Raw genomic sequence first — 24460 nt, forward strand, 5'->3', positions numbered from 1 at the left:
TGGTAGGAAGAATGCCCCTCTCCCCACAGGTGTGATTACTACCTCTGAGGGTTTAGAGCTTAAGGTAGGCACCTCATACATGTCCTTGGGAGTTTGGCTAGATGGCACATTGTCTTTCTCACAGCACATATCAAAGCTGCAGACTAAAGTTAAATCTAGACTTGGTTTCCTCTATCGTAATCGCTCCTCTTTCAACCCAGCTGCCAAACTAACCCTGATTCAGATGACCATCCTACTCAGGCTAGATTACGGAGACATTATTTATAGATCAGCAGGTAAGGGTGCTCTCGAGCGGCTAGATGTTCTTTACCATTCGGCCATCAGATTTTCCACCAAGGCTCCTTATAGGACACATCACTGCACTCTACTCTCCTCTGTAAACTGGTCATCTCTGTAAACCCGTCGCAAGACCCACTGGTTAATGCTTATTTATAAAACCACCTTAGGCCTCACTCCCCCCTATCTGAGATATCTACTGCAGCCCTCATCCTCCACATACAACACCCATTCTGCCAGTCACATTCTGTTAAAGGTCCCCAAAGCACACACATCCCTGGGTCGCTCCTCTTTTCAGTTCGCTGCAGCTAGCGACTGGAATGAGCTGCAACAAACACTCAAACTGGACAGTTTTATCTCCATCTCTTCATTCAAAGACTTAATCATGGACACTCTTATTGACAGTTGTGGCTGCTTTGCGTGATGTATTATTGTCTCTACCTTCTTGCCCTTGGTGCTGTTGTCTGTGCCCAATAATGTTTGTACCCTGTTTTGTGCTGCTACCATGTTGTGTTGCTACCATGTTGTTGTCATGTTGAGAGAGAGAGAGAGAGAGAGAGAGAGAGAGAGAGAGAGAGAGAGAGAGAGAGAGAGAGAGAGAGAGATCAATGTGTTTGTGTGTGTTAACATTCATATCAGTTAGGTCTGCTGTAGACCGACACATTGTCTCTCCAACACACCCACTTTGTTTTCTTTCTTTCTCCCTCTCAATGAGTCTTTCTCTCTTGCTCGTAATCACTCTTTCTCTTTCCCTCACTCACTTGTTCTTTTTCTTGTTTCTCTCGCTCTCTCTTTCAGATCATTTTGCCCATGGCCTCTGAATGATCTCCCTCATCAATCGTTCATTGTTTCTCCTTTCCTCTGTTTCTCTCTCTTTATTCACTGGGAGAAATTGGGGATGAGGAGTGTGTTAACGCACAGTGTGTGTGTGTGATCTGACCAGTATTTCATAGAGATGTTTTTCACTGAAGGGATTTTCCCTCCCTCCCTTCCTCCTTCACCTTGTCCAGTGATCTCTCTCTTCTACTTGCTGACTCAACCACATGATGTATAGAACTCGAGACGATTCTCTACATCCTATCTTCCTTCCTTCTCACTCACTATCTGCTGCTGAGCTTCCTTTCCCCCTCTCCCTGAGTAATTTACTCGCTCTCTCTTTTCCCTCTTCCCCTTTCTCTCCAACTCTCTCTCCCTCTCTCTCTCTCTCTCCATCTCTCTCTCTCTCTCTCTCTCTCTCTCTCTCTCTCTCTCTCTCTCTCTCTCTCTCTCGCTCCCTATCTCTCTCTCTCTTTCTCCCTATCTCTCTCTCTCTCTCTCTCCCTATATCTCTCCCTCTCAATCTCTCTCTCTCTCTCTCCATCTCTCTCTCTCTCTCTCTCTCTCTCTCTCTCTCTCTCTCCCTCCCTCTCTCTCTATAATCTCCATCCCTCTCAATCTCTCCCTATCTCTCTCTCTCTCTCTCTCTGGCTGTGGAACAGAGACAGAGATAAATGGTTATTGGCGGGGCTCTCTCATTGTACCACCATCACCATCAGACAGATTACTCTTTGGTTTATGGTCACTGAACAACGGTCTTGCCACTTGGGGGAACTAGTTCTCTCACATTCAACTCAGTAGATGGTCCTTATCTGTTTGTTAAAACACTTTATGTCATTAGAAAGGTCTGTACCTGAGGTGTAACAATACAGTACAACTATAATTCATCCTGGGGGACTTCCCTTTTTCCACATAAATAACAGGATACCTATTCTACAGTAGACCTATTCTATAGTAGACCTATTCTATAGTAGACCTATTCCACAGTAGACCTATTCTACAGTAGACCTATTATATAGTAGACCTATTATATAGTAGACCTATTCTATAGTAGACCTATTCTACAGTAGACCTATTATATAATATACCTATTCTACAGTAGACCTATTATATAGAAGACCTATTCTACAGTAAACCTATTCTACAGTAGACCTATTCTACAGTAGACCTATTATATAGTAGACCTATTCTATAGTAGACCTATTCTACAGTAGACCTATTATATAATATACCTATTCTACAGTAGACCTATTATATAGAAGACCTATTCTACAGTAAACCTATTCTACAGTAGACCTATTATATAATATACCTATTCTACAGTAGACCTATTATATAGTAGACCTATTCTACAGTAAACCTATTCTACAGTAGACCTATTCTATAGTAGACCTATTCTACAGTAGACCTATTCTATAGTAGACCTATTCTACAGTAGACCTATTCTACAGTAGACCTATTCTATAGTAGACCTATTCTACAGTAGACCTATTCTATAGTAGACCTATTCTATAGTAGACCTATTCTATAGTAGACCTATTCTACAGTATACCTATTCTATAGTAGACCTATTCTACCGTAGACCTATTATATAGTAGACCTATTCTATAGTAGACCTATTATATAGTAGACCTATTTTATAGTAGACCTATTCTATAGTAGAACTATTATATAGTAGACCTATTCTACATGAGACCTATTCTATAGTAGACCTATTCTACAGTAGACCTATTATATAGTAGAACTATTATATAGTAGACCTATTCTATAGTAGACCTATTCTACAGTAGACCTATTCTACAGTAGACTTATTCTACAGTAGACCTATTCTATAGTAGACCTATTATATAGTAGACCTATTATATAGTAGACCTATTCTACAGTAGACCTATTCTACCGTAGACCTATTATATAGTAGACCTATTATATAGTAGACCTATTATACAGTAGACCTATTCTATAGTAGACCTATTCTATAGTAGACCTATTCTATAGTAGACCTATTCTATCGTAGACCTATTTTATAGTAGACCTATTCTATAGTAGACCTATTCTATCGTAGACCTATTTTATAGTAGACCTATTCTATAGTAGACCTATTCTATCGTAGACTTATTCTACAGTAGACCTATTTTATAGTAGACCTATTCTATAGTAGAACTATTATATAGTAGACCTATTCTACATGAGACCTATTCTACAGGAGACCTATTCTACAGGAGGCCTACTGCATTGTCTGACTGGTTGTGGTTGTAGTTCATAGTGAAATCTGTTGAAGTCTGTCAGTGTCTGTATCTGTGATGAACAGAATATCTCTATATTGTAATGTGGTGAGTAATTCATCTCTCTCGTTTCAGAGTCTTCAAGAAGTCCAGCCCCAACTGCAAGGTAGTTCACAACTCCCCTGTGTGTGTGTGTGTGTGTGTGTGTGTGCGTGTGCGTGCGTGCGTGTGCGTGTGTGTCAGACAGAAGGTGAGGTGGGTTCCTCCTCTTTCCCTGTAGAGTATATTTCTCCCAGTAGGCTTCCTATTCTTCCTCTTCTTCCTCTGATTCTATCAGATCTCTTCTTAATTTTCTTCCTCTTCTTCCTCTTCCTCCTCTGATTCTATCAGATCTCTTCTTCCTCTAAGTCTATCAGATCTCTTCCTCTTCTTCCTCTTCTTCCTCTTCTTCCTCTGATTCTATCAGATCTCTTCTTCCTCTTCTTTCTCTGATTCTATCAGATCTCTCTCTCTCCCATACTCCCCCCTCTTTATCTCTCTCTCTGTCTCCCATACTCACCCCCTCTCTCTCTCTCTCCCATACCCCCCCCCCCCTCTCGCTCTCGCTAGGGGTCAGTGTGTGTGTGTGTGTGTGTGTGTGTGTGTAATAATGATGATGTTTGTCAGGTTTTTCTTTCCATTTCTACATACTGTCAATGTTTTCACTCTGTCCTTTGTGACCATCTCTCTCTCTCTCTCTCTCTCTCTCTCTCTCTCTCTCTCTCTCTCTCTCTCTCTGTGTATAGCTCACAGTATACCTGGGGAAGAGAGACTTTGTGGATCACCTAGACCATGTAGATCCAGTGGGTGAGTAGTAACACACTCCCTGAGTCATTTACACTCTGGGGTGCCGGGGCCGAGAGAGAGTTGGAGAGAAAGGGGAAGAGGGAAAAGAGAGAGTGAGTAAATTACTCAGGGAGAGTGTTTTAAATAATCTTTATTGGGTCTGGGGGCCCACCACACAATAAATACTCATACAAAACCACAGTTACACATCAATTAAAAACACAACTCAATTCCTCCTCCACAGTAACTAAACACAACAGCCTCTGAATACCCCATATGCTCAACAACAGATCAATATTGTTGACAAGTTTATAATAGGCAAACTCAACCCTTAGTCTCGCTGCCAACATTCCCTCCAGCATTCCCACCACATCAACAGACCCCTGTCCCCGAATACTGTTCTTTCGGGTCTTCCATATCGCTAATTTTGCTGCCCCTAACACAAAATTAAGCAACACAACTACACCCTTTTGACTAAACCTGTACTTTGGCCCAAATATATACAGTTGGGAAGAGAAAACCTCTCCCAACGCTGAGAACCAATTAGTGATCAGGTCAATCATCCCGACCAACCTGGGACACAGTAAAAACAGATGTGCCAGAGATTCAGACTCGGCACAGAATGGACACCCCTCCCAAACAGTAGAATCCAGGTGTACCAGATGCAGAATGGACACCCCTCCCCAACAGTAGGGTCCAGGTGTACCAGATGCAGAATGGACACCCCTCCCCAACAGTAGGATCCAGGTGTACCAGATGCAGAATGGACACCCCTCCCCAACAGTAGGGTCCAGGTGTACCAGATGCATGTTGGACACCCCTCCCCAACAGTAGGGTCCAGGTGTACCAGATGCAGAATGGACACCCCTCCCCAACAGTAGGGTCCAGGTGTACCAGATGCATGTTGGTGGCTATAGCTCCATGTATTATCCTCCATTGGAGGTCAGCTGTCCTCTTATCAATAGGCAGTTTGTATAATGATCGCCAACAGCCTTTTGGGGAGGCACCTGGACCAAGCACACCCGCCCACCTCGTCGATTTTACCCCTTCCAGGGAAGAGGCATGGGACACCTTTACACATATTCTGTACATGGCCTTCTTTCCCACCTCCTTGAACTCCCCCAGCTCCGGGGTATCGAAGGAAAGCAGCGTCCCCACGTCCTCCTCGAATGCCCCCATCGCAGCACTAACAATCAGTGCAGGGAACATATAATCCAGACCCTTCTTCCACCGATCAGAATTGGAAGTGTCAGTCACATTCTGCAGATGAAGCACTGGCAAGGAGTCACAGACCTCAGCGACGACCTTCCTCAGTAGGCGAGATGATCGGATCCCCGCTCTTTCTCCCAGCTCCTCCAACGATCTGCTCCTGCTCCGCATCAGATGACCCAGCTTGGTACACCCCACGCCTAACAGGCATGCACGTAGGCTGGCTGAACCCAGAGCACGGGACTGGATGGCAGTGTTGTGAAAAAGAGGCTCTTCAGAAAGCCACATCCCTGGTGGCGTGCCGGCCTTACGGGACTTGACAAGAACCCTCCAAGCCTGCATAACAGACTCATAAAATGGAGTCAGGCCAGGCAAATCACCCCCATCCAGCTTTAAGAGGAAAAGGTCTAAGCCCACACAGCCCGCTCTCCTCATCAATGTGTAGTCTGTGTCGACCCAGCTAGAACCGTCACTGTACAACAGTCTCTGGGCTGCTTGAAGCCGGAAAGCCATGATTCTAGAGGAAATGTCCACCAGGCCTTGCTCACCCTCGTACAGTGGCAGGTACAGGGCTTCAGCTTTAATCCAGTGTTGTCCAGACCAGAAGAAATTGACAAGGGTCGTCTGAAGCTCTTGTATCATTAGTCTGTGCCACAGGGTAGAGGCAGCAAGATTATTAGCTACCAGGACCCTTCCCCTATAAGACAGCTGGGGTAGCACCCATTTCCACGACAGTCTGGCACACACTTTCTCCACTACACCCTCCCAGTTCTTTTTCTGAAAGACATCGGAGCCTAGAAAAACCCCCAAAGTCTTCATCCCATCTCTGCCCCACTGAAGCCCCCCTGGTAACCGTGGAGCGGACCCCGTCTGAAGCCCCCCGAGTAACCGTGGAGTGGACCCCGTCTGAAGCCCCCCTAGTAACCGTGGAGCGGACCCCGTCTGAAGCCCGCCTAGTAACCGTGGAGCGGACCCCGTCTGAAGCCCCCCTGGTAATCGTGGAGCGGACCCCGTCTGAAGCCCCCCTGGTAACCGTGGAGCGGACCCCATCTGAAGCCCCCCTGGTAACCGTGGAGCGGACCCCGTCTGAAGCCCCCCTGGTAACCGTGGAGCGGACCCCGTCTGAAGCCCCCCTGGTAACCGTGGAGCGGACCCCGTCTGAAGCCCCCCTGGTAACCGTGGAGCGGACCCTGTCTGAAGCCCCCCTGGTAATCGTGGAGCGGACCCCGTCTGAAGCCCCCCTGGTAACCGTGGAGCGGACCCCGTCTGAAGCCCCCCTGGTAACCGTGGAGCGGACCCTGTCTGAAGCCCCCCTGGTAACCGTGGAGAGGACCCTGTCTGAAGCCCCCCTGGTAACCGTGGAGCGGACCCCGTCTGAAGCCCCCCTGGTAACCGTGGAGAGGACCCCGTCTGAAGCCCCCCTGGTAACCGTGGAGTGGACCCCGTCTGAAGCCCCCCTAGTAACCATGGAGCGGACCCCGTCTGAAGCCCCCCTGGTAACCGTGGAGCGGACCCCGTCTAAAGCCCCCCTGGTAACCGTAGAGAGGACCCCGTCTGAAGCCCCCCTGGTAACCGTGGAGCGGACCCCGTCTGAAGCCCCCCTAGTAACCGTGGAGCGGACCCCGTCTGAAGCCCCCCTGGTAACCGTGGAGCGGACCCCGTCTGAAGCCCCCCTGGTAACCGTGGAGCGGACCCCGTCTGAAGCCCCCCTGGTAACCGTGGGGCGGACCCCGTCTGAAGCCCCCCTGGTAACCGTGGAGCGGACCCTATCTGAAGCCCCCCTGGTAACCGTGGAGCGGACCCCGTCTAAAGCCCCCCTGGTAACCGTGGAGCGGACCCCGTCTGAAGCCCCCCTGGTAACCGTGGAGTGGACCCCGTCTGAAGCCCCCCTGGTAACCGTGGAGCGTACCCCATCTGAAGCCCCCCTGGTAACCGTGGAGCGTACCCCATCTGAAGCCCCCCTGGTAATCGTGGAGCGGACCCCATCTGAAGCCCCCCTGGTAACCGTGGAGCGTACCCCATCTGAAGCCCCCCTGGTAACCGTGGAGCGTACCCCATCTGAAGCCCCCCTGGTAATCGTGGAGCGGACCCCATCTGAAGCCCCCCTGGTAACCGTGGAGTGGACCCCGTCTGAAGCCCCCCTAGTAACCATTGAGCGGACCCCGTCTGAAGCCCCCCTGGTAACCGTGGAGCGGACCCCGTCTGAAGCCCCCCTGGTAACCGTGGAGCGGACCCCGTCTGAAGCCCCCCTGGTAACCGTGGAGCGGACCCCGTCTGAAGCCCCCCTGGTAACCGTGGAGCGGACCCTGTCTGAAGCCCCCCTGGTAACCGTGGAGAGGACCCCGTCTGAAGCCCCCCTGGTAACCGTGGAGTGGACCCCGTCTGAAGCCCCCCTAGTAACCATGGAGCGGACCCCGTCTGAAGCCCCCCTGGTAACCGTGGAGCGGACCCCGTCTAAAGCCCCCCTGGTAACCGTGGAGCGGACCCCGTCTGAAGCCCCCCTGGTAACCGTGGAGCGGACCCCGTCTGAAGCCCCCCTAGTAACCGTGGAGCGGACCCCGTCTGAAGCCCCCCTGGTAACCGTGGAGCGGACCCCGTCTGAAGCCCCCCTGGTAACCGTGGAGCGGACCCCGTCTGAAGCCCCCCTGGTAACCGTGGGGCGGACCCCGTCTGAAGCCCCCCTGGTAACCGTGGAGCGGACCCCGTCTGAAGCCCCCCTGGTAACCGTGGAGCGGACCCCGTCTGAAGCCCCCCTGGTAACCGTGGAGCGGACCCCGTCTGAAGCCCCCCTGGTAACCGTGGAGCGGACCCCGTCTGAAGCCCCCCTGGTAACCGTGGAGTGGACCCCGTCTGAAGCCCCCCTGGTAATCGTGGAGCGTACCCCATCTGAAGCCCCCCTGGTAACCGTGGAGCGTACCCCATCTGAAGCCCCCCTGGTAACCGTGGAGCGTACCCCATCTGAAGCCCCCCTGGTAATCGTGGAGCGGACCCCATCTGAAGCCCCCCTGGTAACCGTGGAGCGTACCCCATCTGAAGCCCCCCTGGTAACCGTGGAGCGTACCCCATCTGAAGCCCCCCTGGTAATCGTGGAGCGGACCCCATCTGAAGCCCCCCTGGTAACCGTGGAGTGGACCCCGTCTGAAGCCCCCCTAGTAACCATTGAGCGGACCCCGTCTGAAGCCCCCCTGGTAACCGTGGAGCGGACCCCGTCTGAAGCCCCCCTGGTAACCGTGGAGCGGACCCCGTCTGAAGCCCCCCTGGTAACCGTGGAGCGGACCCCGTCTGAAGCCCCCCTAGTAACCGTGGAGGGACCCCGTCTGAAGCCCCCCTGGTAACCGTGGAGCGGACCCCGTCTGAAGCCCCCCTGGTAACCGTGGAGCGGACCCCGTCTGAAGCCCCCCTGGTAACCGTGGAGCGGACCCCGTCTAAAGCCCCCCTGGTAACCGTGGAGCGGACCCCGTCTGAAGCCCCCCTGGTAACCGTGGAGTGGACCCCGTCTGAAGCCCCCCTGGTAACCGTGGAGTGGACCCCGTCTGAAGCCCCCCTGGTAATCGTGGAGCGTACCCCATCTGAAGCCCCCCTGGTAACCGTGGAGCGTACCCCATCTGAAGCCCCCCTGGTAATCGTGGAGCGGACCCCATCTGAAGCCCCCCTGGTAACCGTGGAGCGTACCCCATCTGAAGCCCCCCTGGTAACCGTGGAGCGTACCCCATCTGAAGCCCCCCTGGTAATCGTGGAGCGGACCCCATCTGAAGCCCCCCTGGTAACCGTGGAGCGGACCCCATCTGTAATAAAAACTGTCAGGTCATCTGCATACGCAGACAGTGCTATCGTGGAACCCTTCATTACACCTGGCACAGAGAAACCAGTAAGCCTCGCTCTTATAAAACAAAGCATTGGTTCAATCACCAGACTATACAACTGCCCTGAAATTGGGCATCCCTGCCTGATGCCCCTTTGGACAGGGATGGGGCAACTCAAACCACCCCCCACCTTCACCATACACGAAGCCCCAGCATACAGTAAATTCATCCAAGACAAAAAAACATCCCCAAACCCAAAGGCTTTCATCGTTTTAAACAAGTACTGGTGGTCCACACGATCCTTGTGGATCAACAATCCCAGATACTCTTTCAACCTGTTTGAGAGACGTTTAGAAACAATTTTGTATTCTGCACACAGCAAAGCAACAGGTCTCCAATTTTTTATGAGAGCCAAATCACCCTTTTTTTGGCAACAGTGAAAGCACCGCAAGTTGACAGGATACAGGAAGAGAACCCCCATGAAAAGATTCACACACCACTTCATAAAAATCATCCTCAATAGACCCCCAAAAGTGCTTATAAAACTCAGATGGTAAACCATCGATGCAAGGGGCTCGGCCTGTGTAATGTCAGAGTCCAATGCGACTCTCTGCTCAGGTCCCAATTGAGGAAGACCGTGTAACAACTGTTCAGTACACAGAGAGTCACAATCCTCCGCCTTATAGAGGGCCGAGTAGAAATCCACGGCATGTTGACGCATTTCACTGTCATCCGTGGTCACCTTCCCATCAGGGAGATGAAGGCAAAGCATCTGTTTACGTTGAAATGTCGACTGTCCTAGGTTAAAAAAAGGGCTAGGAGCATCCATATCCTTGAGGGAAGCGAAACGAGACCTAATCAAGGCACCCTTCACTCTTTCATGCAGAAACCACCTCAGTTCATGTCTCTTGTCCTGTAAGTTCATTACTAGTCCAGGGTCGTTCTGAGTGAGCAGCTTCAATTCAATAGACTTGATGTCCTGCTCAAGGGCCTTGATAGTCTCTTTAACTTCAATTTGAGACAGGGCAGTATACTGTTGATAAAATACTCGTATTTGGGCCTTCCCAAACTCCCACCATTGTCTCAAGGACTCAAAATTCCCTTTTGTAACCCTCCATTTTCCCCAAAACAACAAAAACCTGTCACAAAACATGACATCATGTAACAATTTAACATTAAAATACCAGTAAGGTGATGACCTTTGTGGACAGGACAAGTGAATATCAACAGTAACAATATGATGATCAGAGAATCCCACAGGAGTAATGGCACACCTTCCAACCCTACTACAGTATTGCTCAGATACATACAACCTGTCTAACCTTGCTGTACTGACACGACCTTCATGAACTTTTATCCATGTGTACCGCCTAACTGTTGCGTTCCTTACTCTCCACACATCAGAAAGCTCAAACTCAGTTAATAGGCCAGACAGGCAAGTGGCTGACCGCAGGTGAGGTTCTTCAGCGGTGCTATCAACAGTAAAATCCACTGTACAGTTCCAGTCCCCCCCTAAAACCATACACCCCTCTTGGTCACACTGTCTTAAGGTTTCCTTTATTTGATCAAATGCAGCAATACGCTCTGTACCCTCATTAGGAGCAGAAACATATTTCTTTAAATTAAAAAACCCATAACATCCACCTTGATAAAACCCGACCCTTGACAATCTCTGTTGTAGATACCACAGTCACCCCTAAGCCTGAGGAAAACAAGACTGCCACCCCAGCACTGAAATTAGTACCATGACTGAGTACATGCTGCCCCTCCCACCACATACCCCAGTCAACCTCATTTTCCTCATCACTATGTGTCTCCTGCAGAAAAACTACATTCAGCCTTTTCTGTTTTATTACTTCTAATACCCAAGCCCTCTTATTCCTGTCCCTTCCCCCATTAATATTGAGAGACCCTACCCTTAGTACCTCCATATAGAAAAGAGAAAAGAAAAGCAGAAGAAACCACAGAGAAACCAAGGAGAAAAAAGACACCCTATACAGCATGATCATCATCATTGTTTTAATTTTCTCTTATTAACCTGACCACGTTTCCCAGCACCTTTTGCTGCTGCAACAGCAGTAATACATTTCCTCAAACGAAACCGCTTCTTCTCACTCAACTGGTCTAACCCCACCATCTTCTGTAACAACATCTCTACCACATCCCTTTCAACACTCCCCACTTGCACCCCATCACTTGTACCAGGCATCTCCTCCACTACCTGGGAGCCTAGATCCACATGAACCCCAGTACTCGTAGTGGGCATCTCCTCCACAACCTGGGAGCCTAGCTCCACATGAACCACCTCCTTTACCCCAGCACCCGTACTGGGCATCTCCTCCACAACCTGGGAGCCTAGCTCCACATGAACCACCTCCTTTACCCCAGCACCCGTACTGGGCATCTCCTCCACAACCTGGGTGCTTAGCTCCACATGAACCCCCTCCTTTACCCCAGCACCCGTACTGGGCATCTCCTCCACAACCTGGGAGCCTAGCTCCACATGAACCCCCTCCTTTACCCCAGCACCCGTACTGGGCATCTCCTCCACAACCTGGGAGCCTAGCTCCACATGAACCCCCTCCTTTACCCCAGCACCCGTACTGGGCATCTCCTCCACAACCTGGGAGCCTAGCTCCACATGAACCACCTCCTTTACCCCAGCACTCGTACTGGGTACCTCCTCACCAGTCTGAGGAACTGGCTTTTCAGATACATCCTTACCTTCTACAACAATATTTTTCTGCTGCATAACATTTCCCTCTAATACAAGTTGCAACTCCGTGCCCTCAACACGGATAACTTGTTCCTCAGCAACAGGTGCTTGTGGCTGCTCTGCCGCTGTCGGCCCACCTCTCCCTACATCAGTGGGCCCAGTCATTATGAGGACCACCTGCGCCCCTCCCTCGGCCTTCTCCCTTTTCGGGCAAGCATGTCGCTTATGACCAACATCCCCACACTCAAAACACCGTTGACTACCTGTACTAGCATAAGCCATATACATTCTATTGTCATACTTGACTTTAAACGATAACTCTAAAGTCTGAAGTCCAAAAACATAAACACCTGTCGCCGAAATGACATAACCTGTTTGCAACCCAACGGGACAACCTTAATTGAACTGGCAAACTTCCCAACGCGCAATAACTCGCGCTGCAATAGCTCATTGGGAATAAACGGCGGTACATTTGAAATCGTTAGAGAGAGAGAGAGAGAGAGAGAGAGAGAGAGCTAGCTAACTCTCACGTGAACTAACGTGGTCAGCTCATGGCACTCTGGCAGACCTCTGACTCATTCAGCTCCCATTCCCCCCTCCTAAACAGTAGAAGCATCAAACAAGGTTCTAAAGACTGTTGACATCTAGTGGAAGCCTTAGGAAGTGCAATTTGACCCCATATACACTGTATATTGGATAGGCAATGAGTTGAAAAACTACAAACCTCAGATTTCCCACTTCCAGGTTGGATTCTTTCTCAGGTTTTTGCCTGCCAGATGAGTTATGTTATACTCACAGGCATCATTCAAACAGTTTTAGAAACTTCAGAGTGTTTTCAATCCAAATCTACTAATTATATGCATATTCTAGCTTTTAGGACTGAGTAGCAGGCAGTTTACTCTGGGCACCTTTTTATCCAAGCTACTCAATTCTGCCCCCCTGTCCCAAAGAAGTTAAGAACAAATTCTTGTTTAAAATTATGTGCAGATCAACTCTGAACTCCCTCAGCACCCGTTTGGGTAACACAAAACCTTAATATTAGCGCTGTGTCTATGTGTGTGTGTTGTTTTTGACTGTGTGTGTGTGTGTGTGTTGTTTTTGACTGTGTGTGTGTGTGTATGTGTGTTATTTTTGACTGTGTGTGTGTGTGTGTTGTTTTTGACTGTGTGTGTGTGTTGTTGTTGTTTTTGACTGTGTGTGTTGTTTTTGACTGTGTGTGTTGTTTTTGACTGTGTGTGTGTGTGTGCGTGAGTTGTTTGTGACTGTGTGTGTGTAAGTGTGTTGTTTTTGACTGTGTGTGTGTGTTGTTTTTGACTGTGTGTGTGTAAGTGTGTTGTTTTTGACTGTGTGTGTGTGTGTGTGTAAGTGTGTTGTTTTTGACTGTGTGTGTGTTGTTTTTGAGTGTGTGTATGTGTGTTGTTTTTGACTGTGTGTGTGTGTTGTTTTTGACTGTGTGTGTGTGTTGCTTTTGACTGTGTGTGTGTGTGTGTGTGTGTGTGTGTTGTCTGTATTTCTACAGATGGAGTGCTACTCATAGACCCAGAATACCTAAAAGACAGAAAAGGTAAGCCGTGTGTGTGTGTGTGTCAGAGTGTGAGTTCTAATTTCATGATTTTCCTTGAAATATCAATAATTTATTCATATTCCATTATATATCTCCTCTCTCCTCTCTCCTCTCTCCTCTCTCTTCTCTCCTCTCTCCCCTCTCTCCTCTATCTACTCTCCTCTCTCTCCTCTCCTCTCTCCTCTCTCCTCGCTCTCCTTTCTCTCTCCTCTCTCTTCTCTCCTCTCTTTTATCTCCTCTCTCTCCTATATCTACTATCTCCTCTCTCCTCTCACATCTCTCTCCACATCTCTCTCCTCTATCTACTCTCCTCTCTCTCCTCTCCTCTCTCCTCTCTCCTCGCTCTCCTTTCTCTCTCCTCTCTCTTATCTCTTTTATCTCCTCTCTCTCCTCTATCTACTCTCTCCTCTCTCCTCTCTCCTCTATCTACTCTCTCCTCTCTCCTCTCTCCTCTCTCTTTTCTCTCCTTTTTATCTACTCTCTTCTCTCTCCTTTCTCTCTCCTCTCTCTCCTCTATCTACTCTCTCCTCTCTCCTCTCTCTCCTCTCTCTTCTCTCTCTCCTCTCTCTCCTCTCTCTCCTCTCTTCTCTCTCTCCTCTCCCTCCTCTCTCCTCTCTCTCCTCTCTCCTCTCTCTTCTCTCTGTCACCTCCTCCCTCTTTTCTCTTCCTTCCCCAGTCTTTGTGACTCTGACCTGCGCGTTCCGATATGGTAGAGAGGACCTGGACGTTCTGGGCTTGTCCTTTAGGAAAGACCTCTATATCTCCACCTTCCAGGCCTTCCCTACCCTCACCACAGAGGAAGGTAAACCACTCAGCCGGCTGCAGGAACGACTGCTGAAGAAACTAGGCCAGCACGCCCACCCATTCAGCTTCACTGTGAGTTCTATAGACGGACACACTGTACCGCAAACACACACCCGTTAAATGACCTGAATGTGAGGTCAACAAGTTAAGCACATCCTAGCTTTGTGTTTAATTCTGTCTGACTGTGTTGTGTGTCGATGTCTCAGATCCCTCAAAATCTGCCCTGCTCAGTCACTCTACAGCCAGGACCAGAGGACACAGGGAAGGTACAGAGACCGCGCACACGCACACGCACACGCACCATACACACACACACACACACACACACACACACACACACACACACACACACACACACACACACACACACACACACACACACACACACACACACACACACACACACAAACTTTTTATCCAATGTCTGCATCTCCCTTTCTCTCCATCTCTCTCTGTCTCTATTTCCATTTCTATTTCCCTCTCTCACTCTCTCTGTCTCTCCCTCTGTCTACCCCTCTCTCTCTCTCTCTCTCTCTCTGTCTACCCCTCTCTCTCTGTCTACCCCTATTTCTGTCTATCCCTCTTTCTGCCTCTCCCTCACTTTCTCTCGCTCTCCCTCCCTCTCTCTCTGTCTCTCTCGCTCTCCCTCCCTCTCTCTCTGTCTCTCTCGTTCTCCCTCCCTCTCTCTGTCTCTCCCTCTCTCTCTCTCTCCCTCCCTCTCTCTGTCTCTCCCTCTCTCTCTCTGTCTACCCCTATTTCTGTCTCTCCCTCTTTCTGCCTCTCCCTCACTTTCTCTCGCTCTCCCTCCCTCTCTCTCTGTCTCTCTCGCTCTCTCTCCCTCTCTCTCTGCCTCTCCCTCTCTCTCTCTGTCTACCCCTCTCTCTCTGTCTACCCCTATTTCTGTCTCTCCCTCTTTCTGCCTCTCCCTCACTTTCTCTGGCGCTCCCTCCGTCTCTCTCTGTCTCTCTCTCCCTCTCTCTGCCTCTCCCTCTCTCTCTCTGCCTCTCCCTCCCTCTCTCTCTGTCTCTCTCGCTCTCTCTCTCCCTCTCTCTGTCTCTTCCTTACTTTCTCTCTCTGTTCAGGCCTGTGGAGTAGACTTTGAGGTCAGAGCCTTCTGCGCTAAGACTGTAGAGGAGAAGATACATAAAAGGTAAGATTGTAGTCTGTAGACTGTAGACTGTAGTCTGTAGACTGTAGACTGTAGAGGAGAAGATACATAAAAGGTAAGACTTTAGACTGTAGACTGTAGTCTGTAAACTGTAGACTGTAGAGGAGAAGATACATAAAAGGTAAGACTGTAGTCAGTAGACTGTAGACTGTAGAATGTAGTCTGTAGACTGTAGTCTGTAGTCTGTAGACTGTAGACTGTAGTGGAGAAGACACATAAAAGGTACGATTGTAGACTGTAGACTGCAGAGGAGAAGATACATAAAAGGTAAGACTTTAGACTGTAGGCTGTAGACTGTAGTCTGTAGACTGTAGACTGTAGTCTGTAGACTGTAGACTGTAGTCTGTAGTCTGTAGACTGTAGACTGTAGATTGTAGTCTGTAGACTGTAGACCGTAGACTGTAGACTGTAGACTGTAGTCTGTAGACTGTAGACTGTAGACTGTAGACTGTAGACTGTAGTCTGTAGTCTGTAGTCTGTAGACTGTAGATTGTAGTCTGTAGACTGTAGACCGTAGACTGTAGACTGTAGACTGTAGTCTGTAGACTGTAGACTGTAGACTGTAGACTGTAGTCTGTAGACTGTAGACTGTAGACTGTATATTGTAGTCTGTAGACCGTAGACTGTAGACTGTAGTCTGTAGACTGTAGACTGTAGTCTGTAGACTGTAGACTGTAGACTGTAGACTGTAGACTGTAGACTGTAGTCTAAGCAGGCTATGTGTCCTTTCATTCAGTGACTCAGTGATTCAGTGTGGAGGGTTTGTTAAATGATGGTGTATGTACCAGGGTTGGGGGCTTAGATTGATTTAGATGTATCCACTTAGATTCCAGTCAATTCAGGAAGTACACTGAAATTCCAATTCTCTCTTCAATGTTTTTCAATTAGGAAAATTTTGAATTTGAATTTGGTTTAGTTTCCGAATTGACGGGAATTTAAATGGAATTGACTCCAAACCCTGATATGTTGATAATCCTAGTGGTTGAGGGGTTTGTTTTACGGTTGTATGGTCTGTCTTGTATTTTTCTCCTGTGTGTTATGACAGGAACTCAGTGCGTCTGGTGATCCGTAAGGTGCAGTACGCCCCAGAGAAGCCTGGTCCTCAGCCCATGGTGGAGACAACACGATCCTTCCTACTGTCAGATAGATCCCTACACCTAGAGGCCTCCCTGGATAAAGAGGTAGGATACACACACACACACACACACACACACACACACACACACACACACACACACACACACACACACACACACACACACACACACACACACACACACACACACACACACACACACACACACACATACACACATACACACATTACACCTAGAGGCCTCCCTGGATAAAGAGGTAGGATACACACACACACACACACACACACACATGGCAACACTCATTACACCTAGAGGCCTCCCTGGATAAAGAGGTAGGATACACACACACACACACACACACACACACACACACACACACACACACACACACACACACGGCAACACTCTTTACACCTAGAGCTCACTGGACGAAATAGAGGTACACTCACATACACACACACATGAATTTGTAAAAAGCGTTCTACAAATAATATTTGATTGATTGGTTATAGCAGATGAAAAAAAGGGGGGGAATTTATGTTCTGTTGCTAGGCTACCTGCCTTCATATTCTATCTCTATCGCTCTCTATCTATAAAAACAGAAATATATTTAACCTCTTTTAACTAGGCAAGTCAGTTGAGAACAAATTCTTATTTACAATGACGGCCTACCTCGGATGACGCTGGGCCAATTGTGCGACTTCCTATGGGACTCCCAACCACGGCTGGTTGTGATACAGCCTAGATTCGAACCAGGGTGTCTGTAGTGACAACTCTAGCACTGAGATGCAGTGCCTTAGACCGCTGCGTCATCTCTCTATCTCTCTATCTCTCTATCTCTCTATCTATCTATCTATCTATCTATCTATCTATCTATCTATCTATCTATCTATCTATCTATCTATCTATCTATCTATCACCGCAAGTCACATAGAAAACAGGAGCTGCCTCCACCATCCCAGCACCATTTACACTGAAACATTTCATCATCATCAAATCACCTCTGATTGGTCCAATACAGTGACAACTAAAAGATACCAAAAACTATTTAGTCCAATCAACTTAAGCTAAATATGTGGCTGTCCATGGTTCTGATATGTGTGTGTGTGTGCATTCGTGCAAGTAGAAAAAGCATGTTGTCTCACCCTACTTGTAGAGAAACACCAATGCCATCCTCCTCTTTCATGTTGCCTAAACTGTCTATGACTGTCATACAGTACACGCTTTAAGTTTTTGTTGTCTTATGCTATCTGGCTAAAATGCTTGCTGGCTAGCCTAACTTTCTTTCATGGGTAATTATGCGCTCGGCCAGCTAGTTGACATGAGAACAACTACTGGAGAACAACAACTCAACGAGATGCAACAATTCAAGTTGTTTCTGTTGATGACGTATTTCTCTGTGATTGGTGTGAAGCCAAATGCTCGCTGGCTTCCCTTGACACTTGTTTTTGGTTCGACAGGACCATTCTCAGCTGAGCTCACTCAGTTTAGCTCAACTCTGATTTTCTAGATGCTCGCAGGCTTCCCTTGCATTCAATGCTACGGGCGGCAGCAATATCATTCTCTTTTTAACCAGACAGCATCAGATAGATGGTCTGTCCAGACAGCATCAGATAGATGGTCTACCCATACAGAGCCAGAGGGGCTGTTTCTGAAAGATGGTCTACAGAGAGAGAGGCACCAGTGAGATACATTCAGCCTCTTGCGAATTGAAGAGGAATTATGAAACACAGAGTGATGAAAGATACATTATTAGATGTTTTCTGGGGAAGCCTGGCTTCCCTTGGCATCCATGAGTACACACCACTGGTCACAAGCTTGAGGTATCATTGCATGCTAGGAATAAGGGACCAAATACTACACTTTTTACTACTTTAATACACATAAGTGAATTTGTACCAATACTTTTTGGTCCCCTAAAATGGGGGAACTATGTCCAAAAAGTGCAGTAATTTATAAACGGTTCACCCGATATGGATGAACATACCCTCATATTAAAGAGGGGATACCTAGTCAGTTGTACAACTGAACGAAATGTGTCTTCCGCATTTAACCCAAACCCTCTGAATCAGAGAGGTGCAGGGGGGGGGGGGGGGAACAGTGGGTTAACTACCTTGCTCAGGGGCAGAACTTTACCTTGTCAGCTCTGTGATTCAATCCATCAACCTTTCGGTTACTGGCCCTACACTCTAACCACTAGGCTACCTGTCTCCCCTACACTCTAACCACTAGGCTACCTGTCTCCCCTACACTCTAACCACTAGGCTACCTGTCTCCCCTACACTCTAACCACTAGGCTACCTGCCACCCCTACACTCTAACCACTAGGCTACCTGTCTCCCCTACACTCTAACCACTAGGCTACCTGTCTCCCCTACACTCTAACCACTAGGCTACCTGCCACCCCTACACTCTAACCACTAGGCTACCTGTCTCCCCTACACTCTAACCACTAGGCTACCTGCCACCCCTACACTCTAACCACTAGGCTACCTGTCTCCCCTACACTCTAACCACTAGGCTACCTGTCTCCCCTACACTCTAACCACTAGGCTACCTGCCACCCCTACACTCTAACCACTAGGCTACCTGTCTCCCCTACACTCTAACCACTAGGCTACCTGTCTCCCCTACACTCTAACCACTAGGCTACCTGCCACCCCTACACTCTAACCACTAGGCTACCTGTCTCCCCTACACTCTAACCACTAGGCTACCTGCCACCCCTTCACTCTAACCACTAGGCTACCTGTCTCCCCTACACTCTAACCACTAGGCTACCTGCCACCCCTACACTCTAACCACTAGAATACCTGTCTCCCCTACACTCTAACCACTCGGCTACTTGTCTCCCCAACACTCTAACCCCTAGGCTACCTGTCTCCCCTACACTCTAACCACTAGGCTACCTGTCTCCCCAGCATTCTAACCACTAGTCTACCTGCCACTAGTCTACCTGCCACTAGTCTACCTGCCACTAGTCTACCTGCCACCCCTACACTCTAACCACTAGTCTACCTGCCACTAGTCTACCTGCCACTAGTCTACCTGCCACCCCTACACTCTAACCACTAGTCTACCTGCCACTAGTCTACCTGCCACTAGTCTACCTGCCACCCCTACACTCTAACCACTAGTCTACCTGCCACTAGTCTACCTGCCACTAGTCTACCTGCCACTAGTCTACCTGCCACTAGTCTACCTGCCACCCCTACACTCTAACCACTAGTCTACCTGCCACTAGTCTACCTGCCACTAGTCTACCTGCCACTAGTCTACCTGCCACTAGTCTACCTGCCACTAGTCTACCTGTCTCCCCTACACTCTAACTACTAGTCTACCTGCCACTAGTCTACCTGCCACTAGTCTACCTGCCACTAGTCTACCTGCCACTAGTCTACCTGCCACTAGTCTACCTGCCACTAGTCTACCTGCCACTAGTCTACCTGCCACTAGTCTACCTGTCTCCCCTACACTCTAACCACTAGTCTACCTGCCACTAGTCTACCTGCCACTAGTCTACCTGCCACTAGTCTACCTGCCACCCCTACACTCTAACCACTAGTCTACCTGCCACTAGTCTACCTGCCACCCCTACACTCTAACCACTAGTCTACCTGCCACTAGTCTACCTGCCACTAGTCTACCTGCCACTAGTCTACCTGCCACCCCTACACTCTAACCACTAGTCTACCTGCCACTAGTCTACCTGCCACTAGTCTACCTGCCACTAGTCTACCTGCCACTAGTCTACCTGCCACTAGTCTACCTGCCACTAGTCTACCTGCCACTAGTCTACCTGCCACTAATCTACCTGCCACTAATCTACCTGCCACTAGTCTACCTGCCACTAGTCTACCTGCCACTAATCTACCTGCCACTAGTCTACCTGCCACTAGTCTACCTGCCACCCCTACACTCTAACCACTAGTCTACCTGCCACTAGTCTACCTGCCACTAGTCTACCTGCCACTAGTCTACCTGCCACTAGTCTACCTGCCACTAGTCTACCTGCCACTAATCTACCTGCCACTAATCTACCTGCCACTAGTCTACCTGCCACTAGTCTACCTGCCACTAGTCTACCTGCCACTAGTCTACCTGCCACTAGTCTACCTGCCACTAGTCTACCTGCCACTAATCTACCTGCCACTAATCTACCTGCCACTAGTCTACCTGCCACTAGTCTACCTGCCACTAGTCTACCTGCCACTAATCTACCTGCCACTAGTCTACCTGCCACTAGTCTACCTGCCACTAGTCTACCTGCCACTAGTCTACCTGCCACTAATCTACCTGCCACTAGTCTACCTGCCACTAATCTACCTGCCACTAGTCTACCTGCCACTAGTCTACCTGCCACTAGTCTACCTGCCACTAGTCTACCTGCCACTAGTCTACCTGCCACCCCTACACTCTAACCACTAGTCTACCTGCCACTAGTCTACCTGCCACTAGTCTACCTGCCACTAGTCTACCTGCCACCCCTACACTCTAACCACTAGTCTACCTGCCACTAGTCTACCTGCCACTAGTCTACCTGCCACTAGTCTACCTGCCACTAGTCTACCTGCCACTAGTCTACCTGCCACTAGTCTACCTGCCACCCCTACACTCTAACCACTAGTCTACCTGCCACTAGTCTACCTGCCACTAGTCTACCTGCCACTAGTCTACCTGCCACTAGTCTACCTGCCACTAGTCTACCTGCCACCCCTACACTCTAACCACTAGTCTACCTGCCACTAGTCTACCTGCCACTAGTCTACCTGCCACTAGTCTACCTGCCACTAGTCTACCTGCCACTAGTCTACCTGCCACTAGTCTACCTGCCACTAGTCTACCTGCCACTAGTCTACCTGCCACTAGTCTACCTGCCACTAGTCTACCTGCCACCCCTACACTCTAACCACTAGTCTACCTGCCACTAGTCTACCTGCCACTAGTCTACCTGCCACTAGTCTATCTGCCACCCCTACACTCTAACCACTAGTCTACCTGCCACTAGTCTACCTGCCACTAGTCTACCTGCAACCCCTACACTCTAACCACTAGTCTACCTGCCACTAGTCTACCTGCCACTAGTCTACCTGCCACTAGTCTACCTGCCACTAGTCTACCTGCCACTAGTCTACCTGCCACTAGTCTACCTGCCACTAGTCTACCTGCCACTAGTCTACCTGCCACTAGTCTACCTGCCACCCCTACACTCTAACCACTAGTCTACCTGCCACTAGTCTACCTGCCACTAGTCTACCTGCCACTAGTCTACCTGCCACTAGTCTACCTGCCACCCCTACACTCTAACCACTAGTCTACCTGCCACTAGTCTACCTGCTACTAGTCTACCTGCCACTAGTCTACCTGCCACTAGTCTACCTGCCACTAGTCTACCTGCCACTAGTCTACCTGCCACTAGTCTACCTGCCACTAGTCTACCTGCCACTAGTCTACCTGCCACTAGTCTACCTGCCACCAAAGCTGACAGTCAGCGCTTTAACTGAATAGTCATTATATCATTTCCAATCCAAAGTGCTGCAGGACAGAGACAAAACAACAAACGTTGTCACTGTCACAATATTTTGGAGCTCACTGTATATTGACCCCCAACCCCTCCCCTTTATCTCTCATTCTTGTTCTCTCTCTTTCATCCTCTCTTTCTGCCCCTCTCTTTCTCCTCCTCTCTTTCTCTCCCTCTCTCTCCCCTCTCTTTCTCCCCCTCTCTTTCTCTCCATCTCTCTCCCCTCTTTTTCTTCCCCTCTCTTTCTCTCCCTCTCTCTCCCCCTCTCTTTCTGCCCCTCTCTTTCTCTCCCTCTCTCTCCCCCTCTCTTTCTGCCCCTCTCTTTCTCCCCCTCTCTCTCTCCCCCTCTCTTTCTCCCCCTCTCTTTCTCTCCCTCTCTCTCCCCTCTATTTCTCTCCCTCTCTCTCCCCCCTCTCTCTCTCTCCCCTCTCTTTCTCTCCCTCTCTTTCTCCCCCTCTCTCCCCTCTATTTCTCTCCCTCTTTCTCCCCTCTCTTTCTCCCCCTCCCTCTCTCGCCCCCTCTCTTTCTCTCCCTCTCTCTCAGCTCTACTACCATGGAGAACCTATCAGTGTGAATGTCCATGCAACCAACAACTCCACCAAAACAGTCAAGAGGTTGAAAATCTCAGGTAAGACACACGCATGTCCTCAGACCAGGGGGTATGGTATCCTCAGACCAGGGGGTATGGTATGCTCAGACCAGGGGGTATGGTATCCTCAGACCAGGGGGTATGGTATCCTCAGACCAGGGGGTATGGTATCCTCAGACCAGGGAGTATGGTATCATCAGACCAGGGGGTATGGTATCCTCAGACCAGGGGGTATGGTATCCTCAGACCAGGGGGTATGGTATCCTCAGACCAGGGGGTATGGTATCCTCAGACCAGGGGGTATGGTATCCTCAGACCAGGGAGTATGGTATCATCAGACCAGGGGGTTATGGTATCCTCAGACCAGGGGGTACGGTATCCTCAGACCAGGGGGTATGGTATCATCAGACCAGGGGATATGGTATCCTCAGACCAGGGGGTATGGTATCCTCAGACCAGGGGGTATGGTATCCTCAGACCAGGGGGTATGGTATCATCAGACCAGGGGATATGGTATCCTCAGACCAGGGGGAATGGTATCCTCAGACCAGGGGGTATGGTATCTTCAGACCAGGGGGTATGGTATCTTCAGACCAGGGGGTATGGTATCCTCAGACCAGGTGGTATGGTATCCTCAGACCAGGGGGTGTGGTATCCTCAGACCAGGGGGTATGGTATCCTTAGAACAGGGGGTACGGTATCCTCAGACCAGGGGGTACGGTATCCTCAGACCAGGGGGTACGATATCCTCAGACCAGGGGGTGTGGTATCCTTAGAACAGGGGGTATGGCGTTATTGGAAACTCACGCTGTTCTGCGGGCAGGCCTGATGGTTCTTGAGTACAGCAGAAAGGACTTTATGCAGCAGGATAGGAGAATTAACGTAGCAGGATAGGAGAATTAACATAGCAGGATAGGAGAATTAACATAGCAGGATAGGAGAATTAACGTAGCAGGATAGGAGAATTAACATAGCAGGATAGGAGAATTAACATAGCAGGATAGGAGAATTAACATAGCAGGATAGGAGAATTAACATAGCAGGATAGGAGAATTAACGTAGCAGGATAGGAGAATTAACATAGCAGGATAGGAGAATTAACGTAGCAGGTTAGGAGAATCAACATAGCAGGATGGAGAATTAACATAGCAGGATAGGAGAATTAACGTAGCAGGATAGGAGAATTAACATAGCAGGATAGGAGAATTAACATAGCAGGATAGGAGAATTAACATAGCAGGATAGGAGAATTAACATAGCAGGATAGGAGAATTAACGTAGCAGGTTAGGAGAATCAACATAGCAGGATAGGAGAATTAACATAGCAGGATAGGAGAATTAACGTAGCAGGATAGGAGAATTAACGTAGCAGGATAGGAGAATTAACGTAGCAGGATAGGAGAATTAACGTAGCAGGATAGGAGAATTAACGTAGCAGGATAGGAGAATTAACGTAGCAGGATAGGAGAATTAACATAGCAGGATAGGAGAATTAACATAGCAGGATAGGAGAATTAACATAGCAGGATAGGAGAATTAACGTAGCAGGATAGGAGAATTAACGTAGCAGGATAGGAGAATTAACATAGCAGGATAGGAGAATTAACATAGCAGGATAGGAGAATTAACATAGCAGGATAGGAGAATTAACATAGCAGGATAGGAGAATCAACATAGCAGGATAGGAGAATCAACATAGCAGGATAGGAGAATTAACGTAGCAGGATAGGAGAATTAACATAGCAGGATAGGAGAATTAACATAGCAGGATAGGAGAATTAACATAGCAGCATAGGAGAATTAACGTAGCAGGATAGGAGAATCAACATAGCAGGATAGGAGAATTAACA

At 48.9% G+C, this 24460-nt stretch overlaps 1 protein-coding gene across 7 annotated transcripts in view; it reads left to right on the forward strand.

The window, feature by feature from the left end:
- LOC110531449 (arrestin red cell-like) overlaps nt 1–24460 on the forward strand; it is a 94457-nt gene that overhangs the window by 52945 nt on the left and 17052 nt on the right. For 5 of the 7 annotated variants that reach the window (XR_005053174.1, XM_036987319.1, XM_036987322.1 and 2 more), the window contains exons 2-9: nt 3450–3480; nt 4100–4160; nt 13387–13431; nt 14108–14307; nt 14442–14501; nt 15318–15385; nt 16449–16584; nt 22565–22649. Coding sequence is in view for 6 of the 7 variants with exons in the window: in XM_036987319.1 (XP_036843214.1) it covers nt 3450–3480; nt 4100–4160; nt 13387–13431; nt 14108–14307; nt 14442–14501; nt 15318–15385; nt 16449–16584; nt 22565–22649 (686 nt within the window). In the remaining variant the exon portion in view is untranslated. Of the gene's footprint in view, nt 1–3449; nt 3481–4099; nt 4161–13386; nt 13432–14107; nt 14308–14441; nt 14502–15317; nt 15386–15502; nt 15525–15655; nt 15671–16448; nt 16585–22564; nt 22650–24460 lie in introns of those variants that run through there. The other 2 variants (XM_036987324.1, XM_036987323.1) reach the window with 2 other exon arrangements.

The sequence above is a fragment of the Oncorhynchus mykiss genome, chromosome 9 (assembly GCF_013265735.2).
Source record: "Oncorhynchus mykiss isolate Arlee chromosome 9, USDA_OmykA_1.1, whole genome shotgun sequence".
NCBI lineage: Eukaryota > Metazoa > Chordata > Actinopteri > Salmoniformes > Salmonidae > Oncorhynchus > Oncorhynchus mykiss.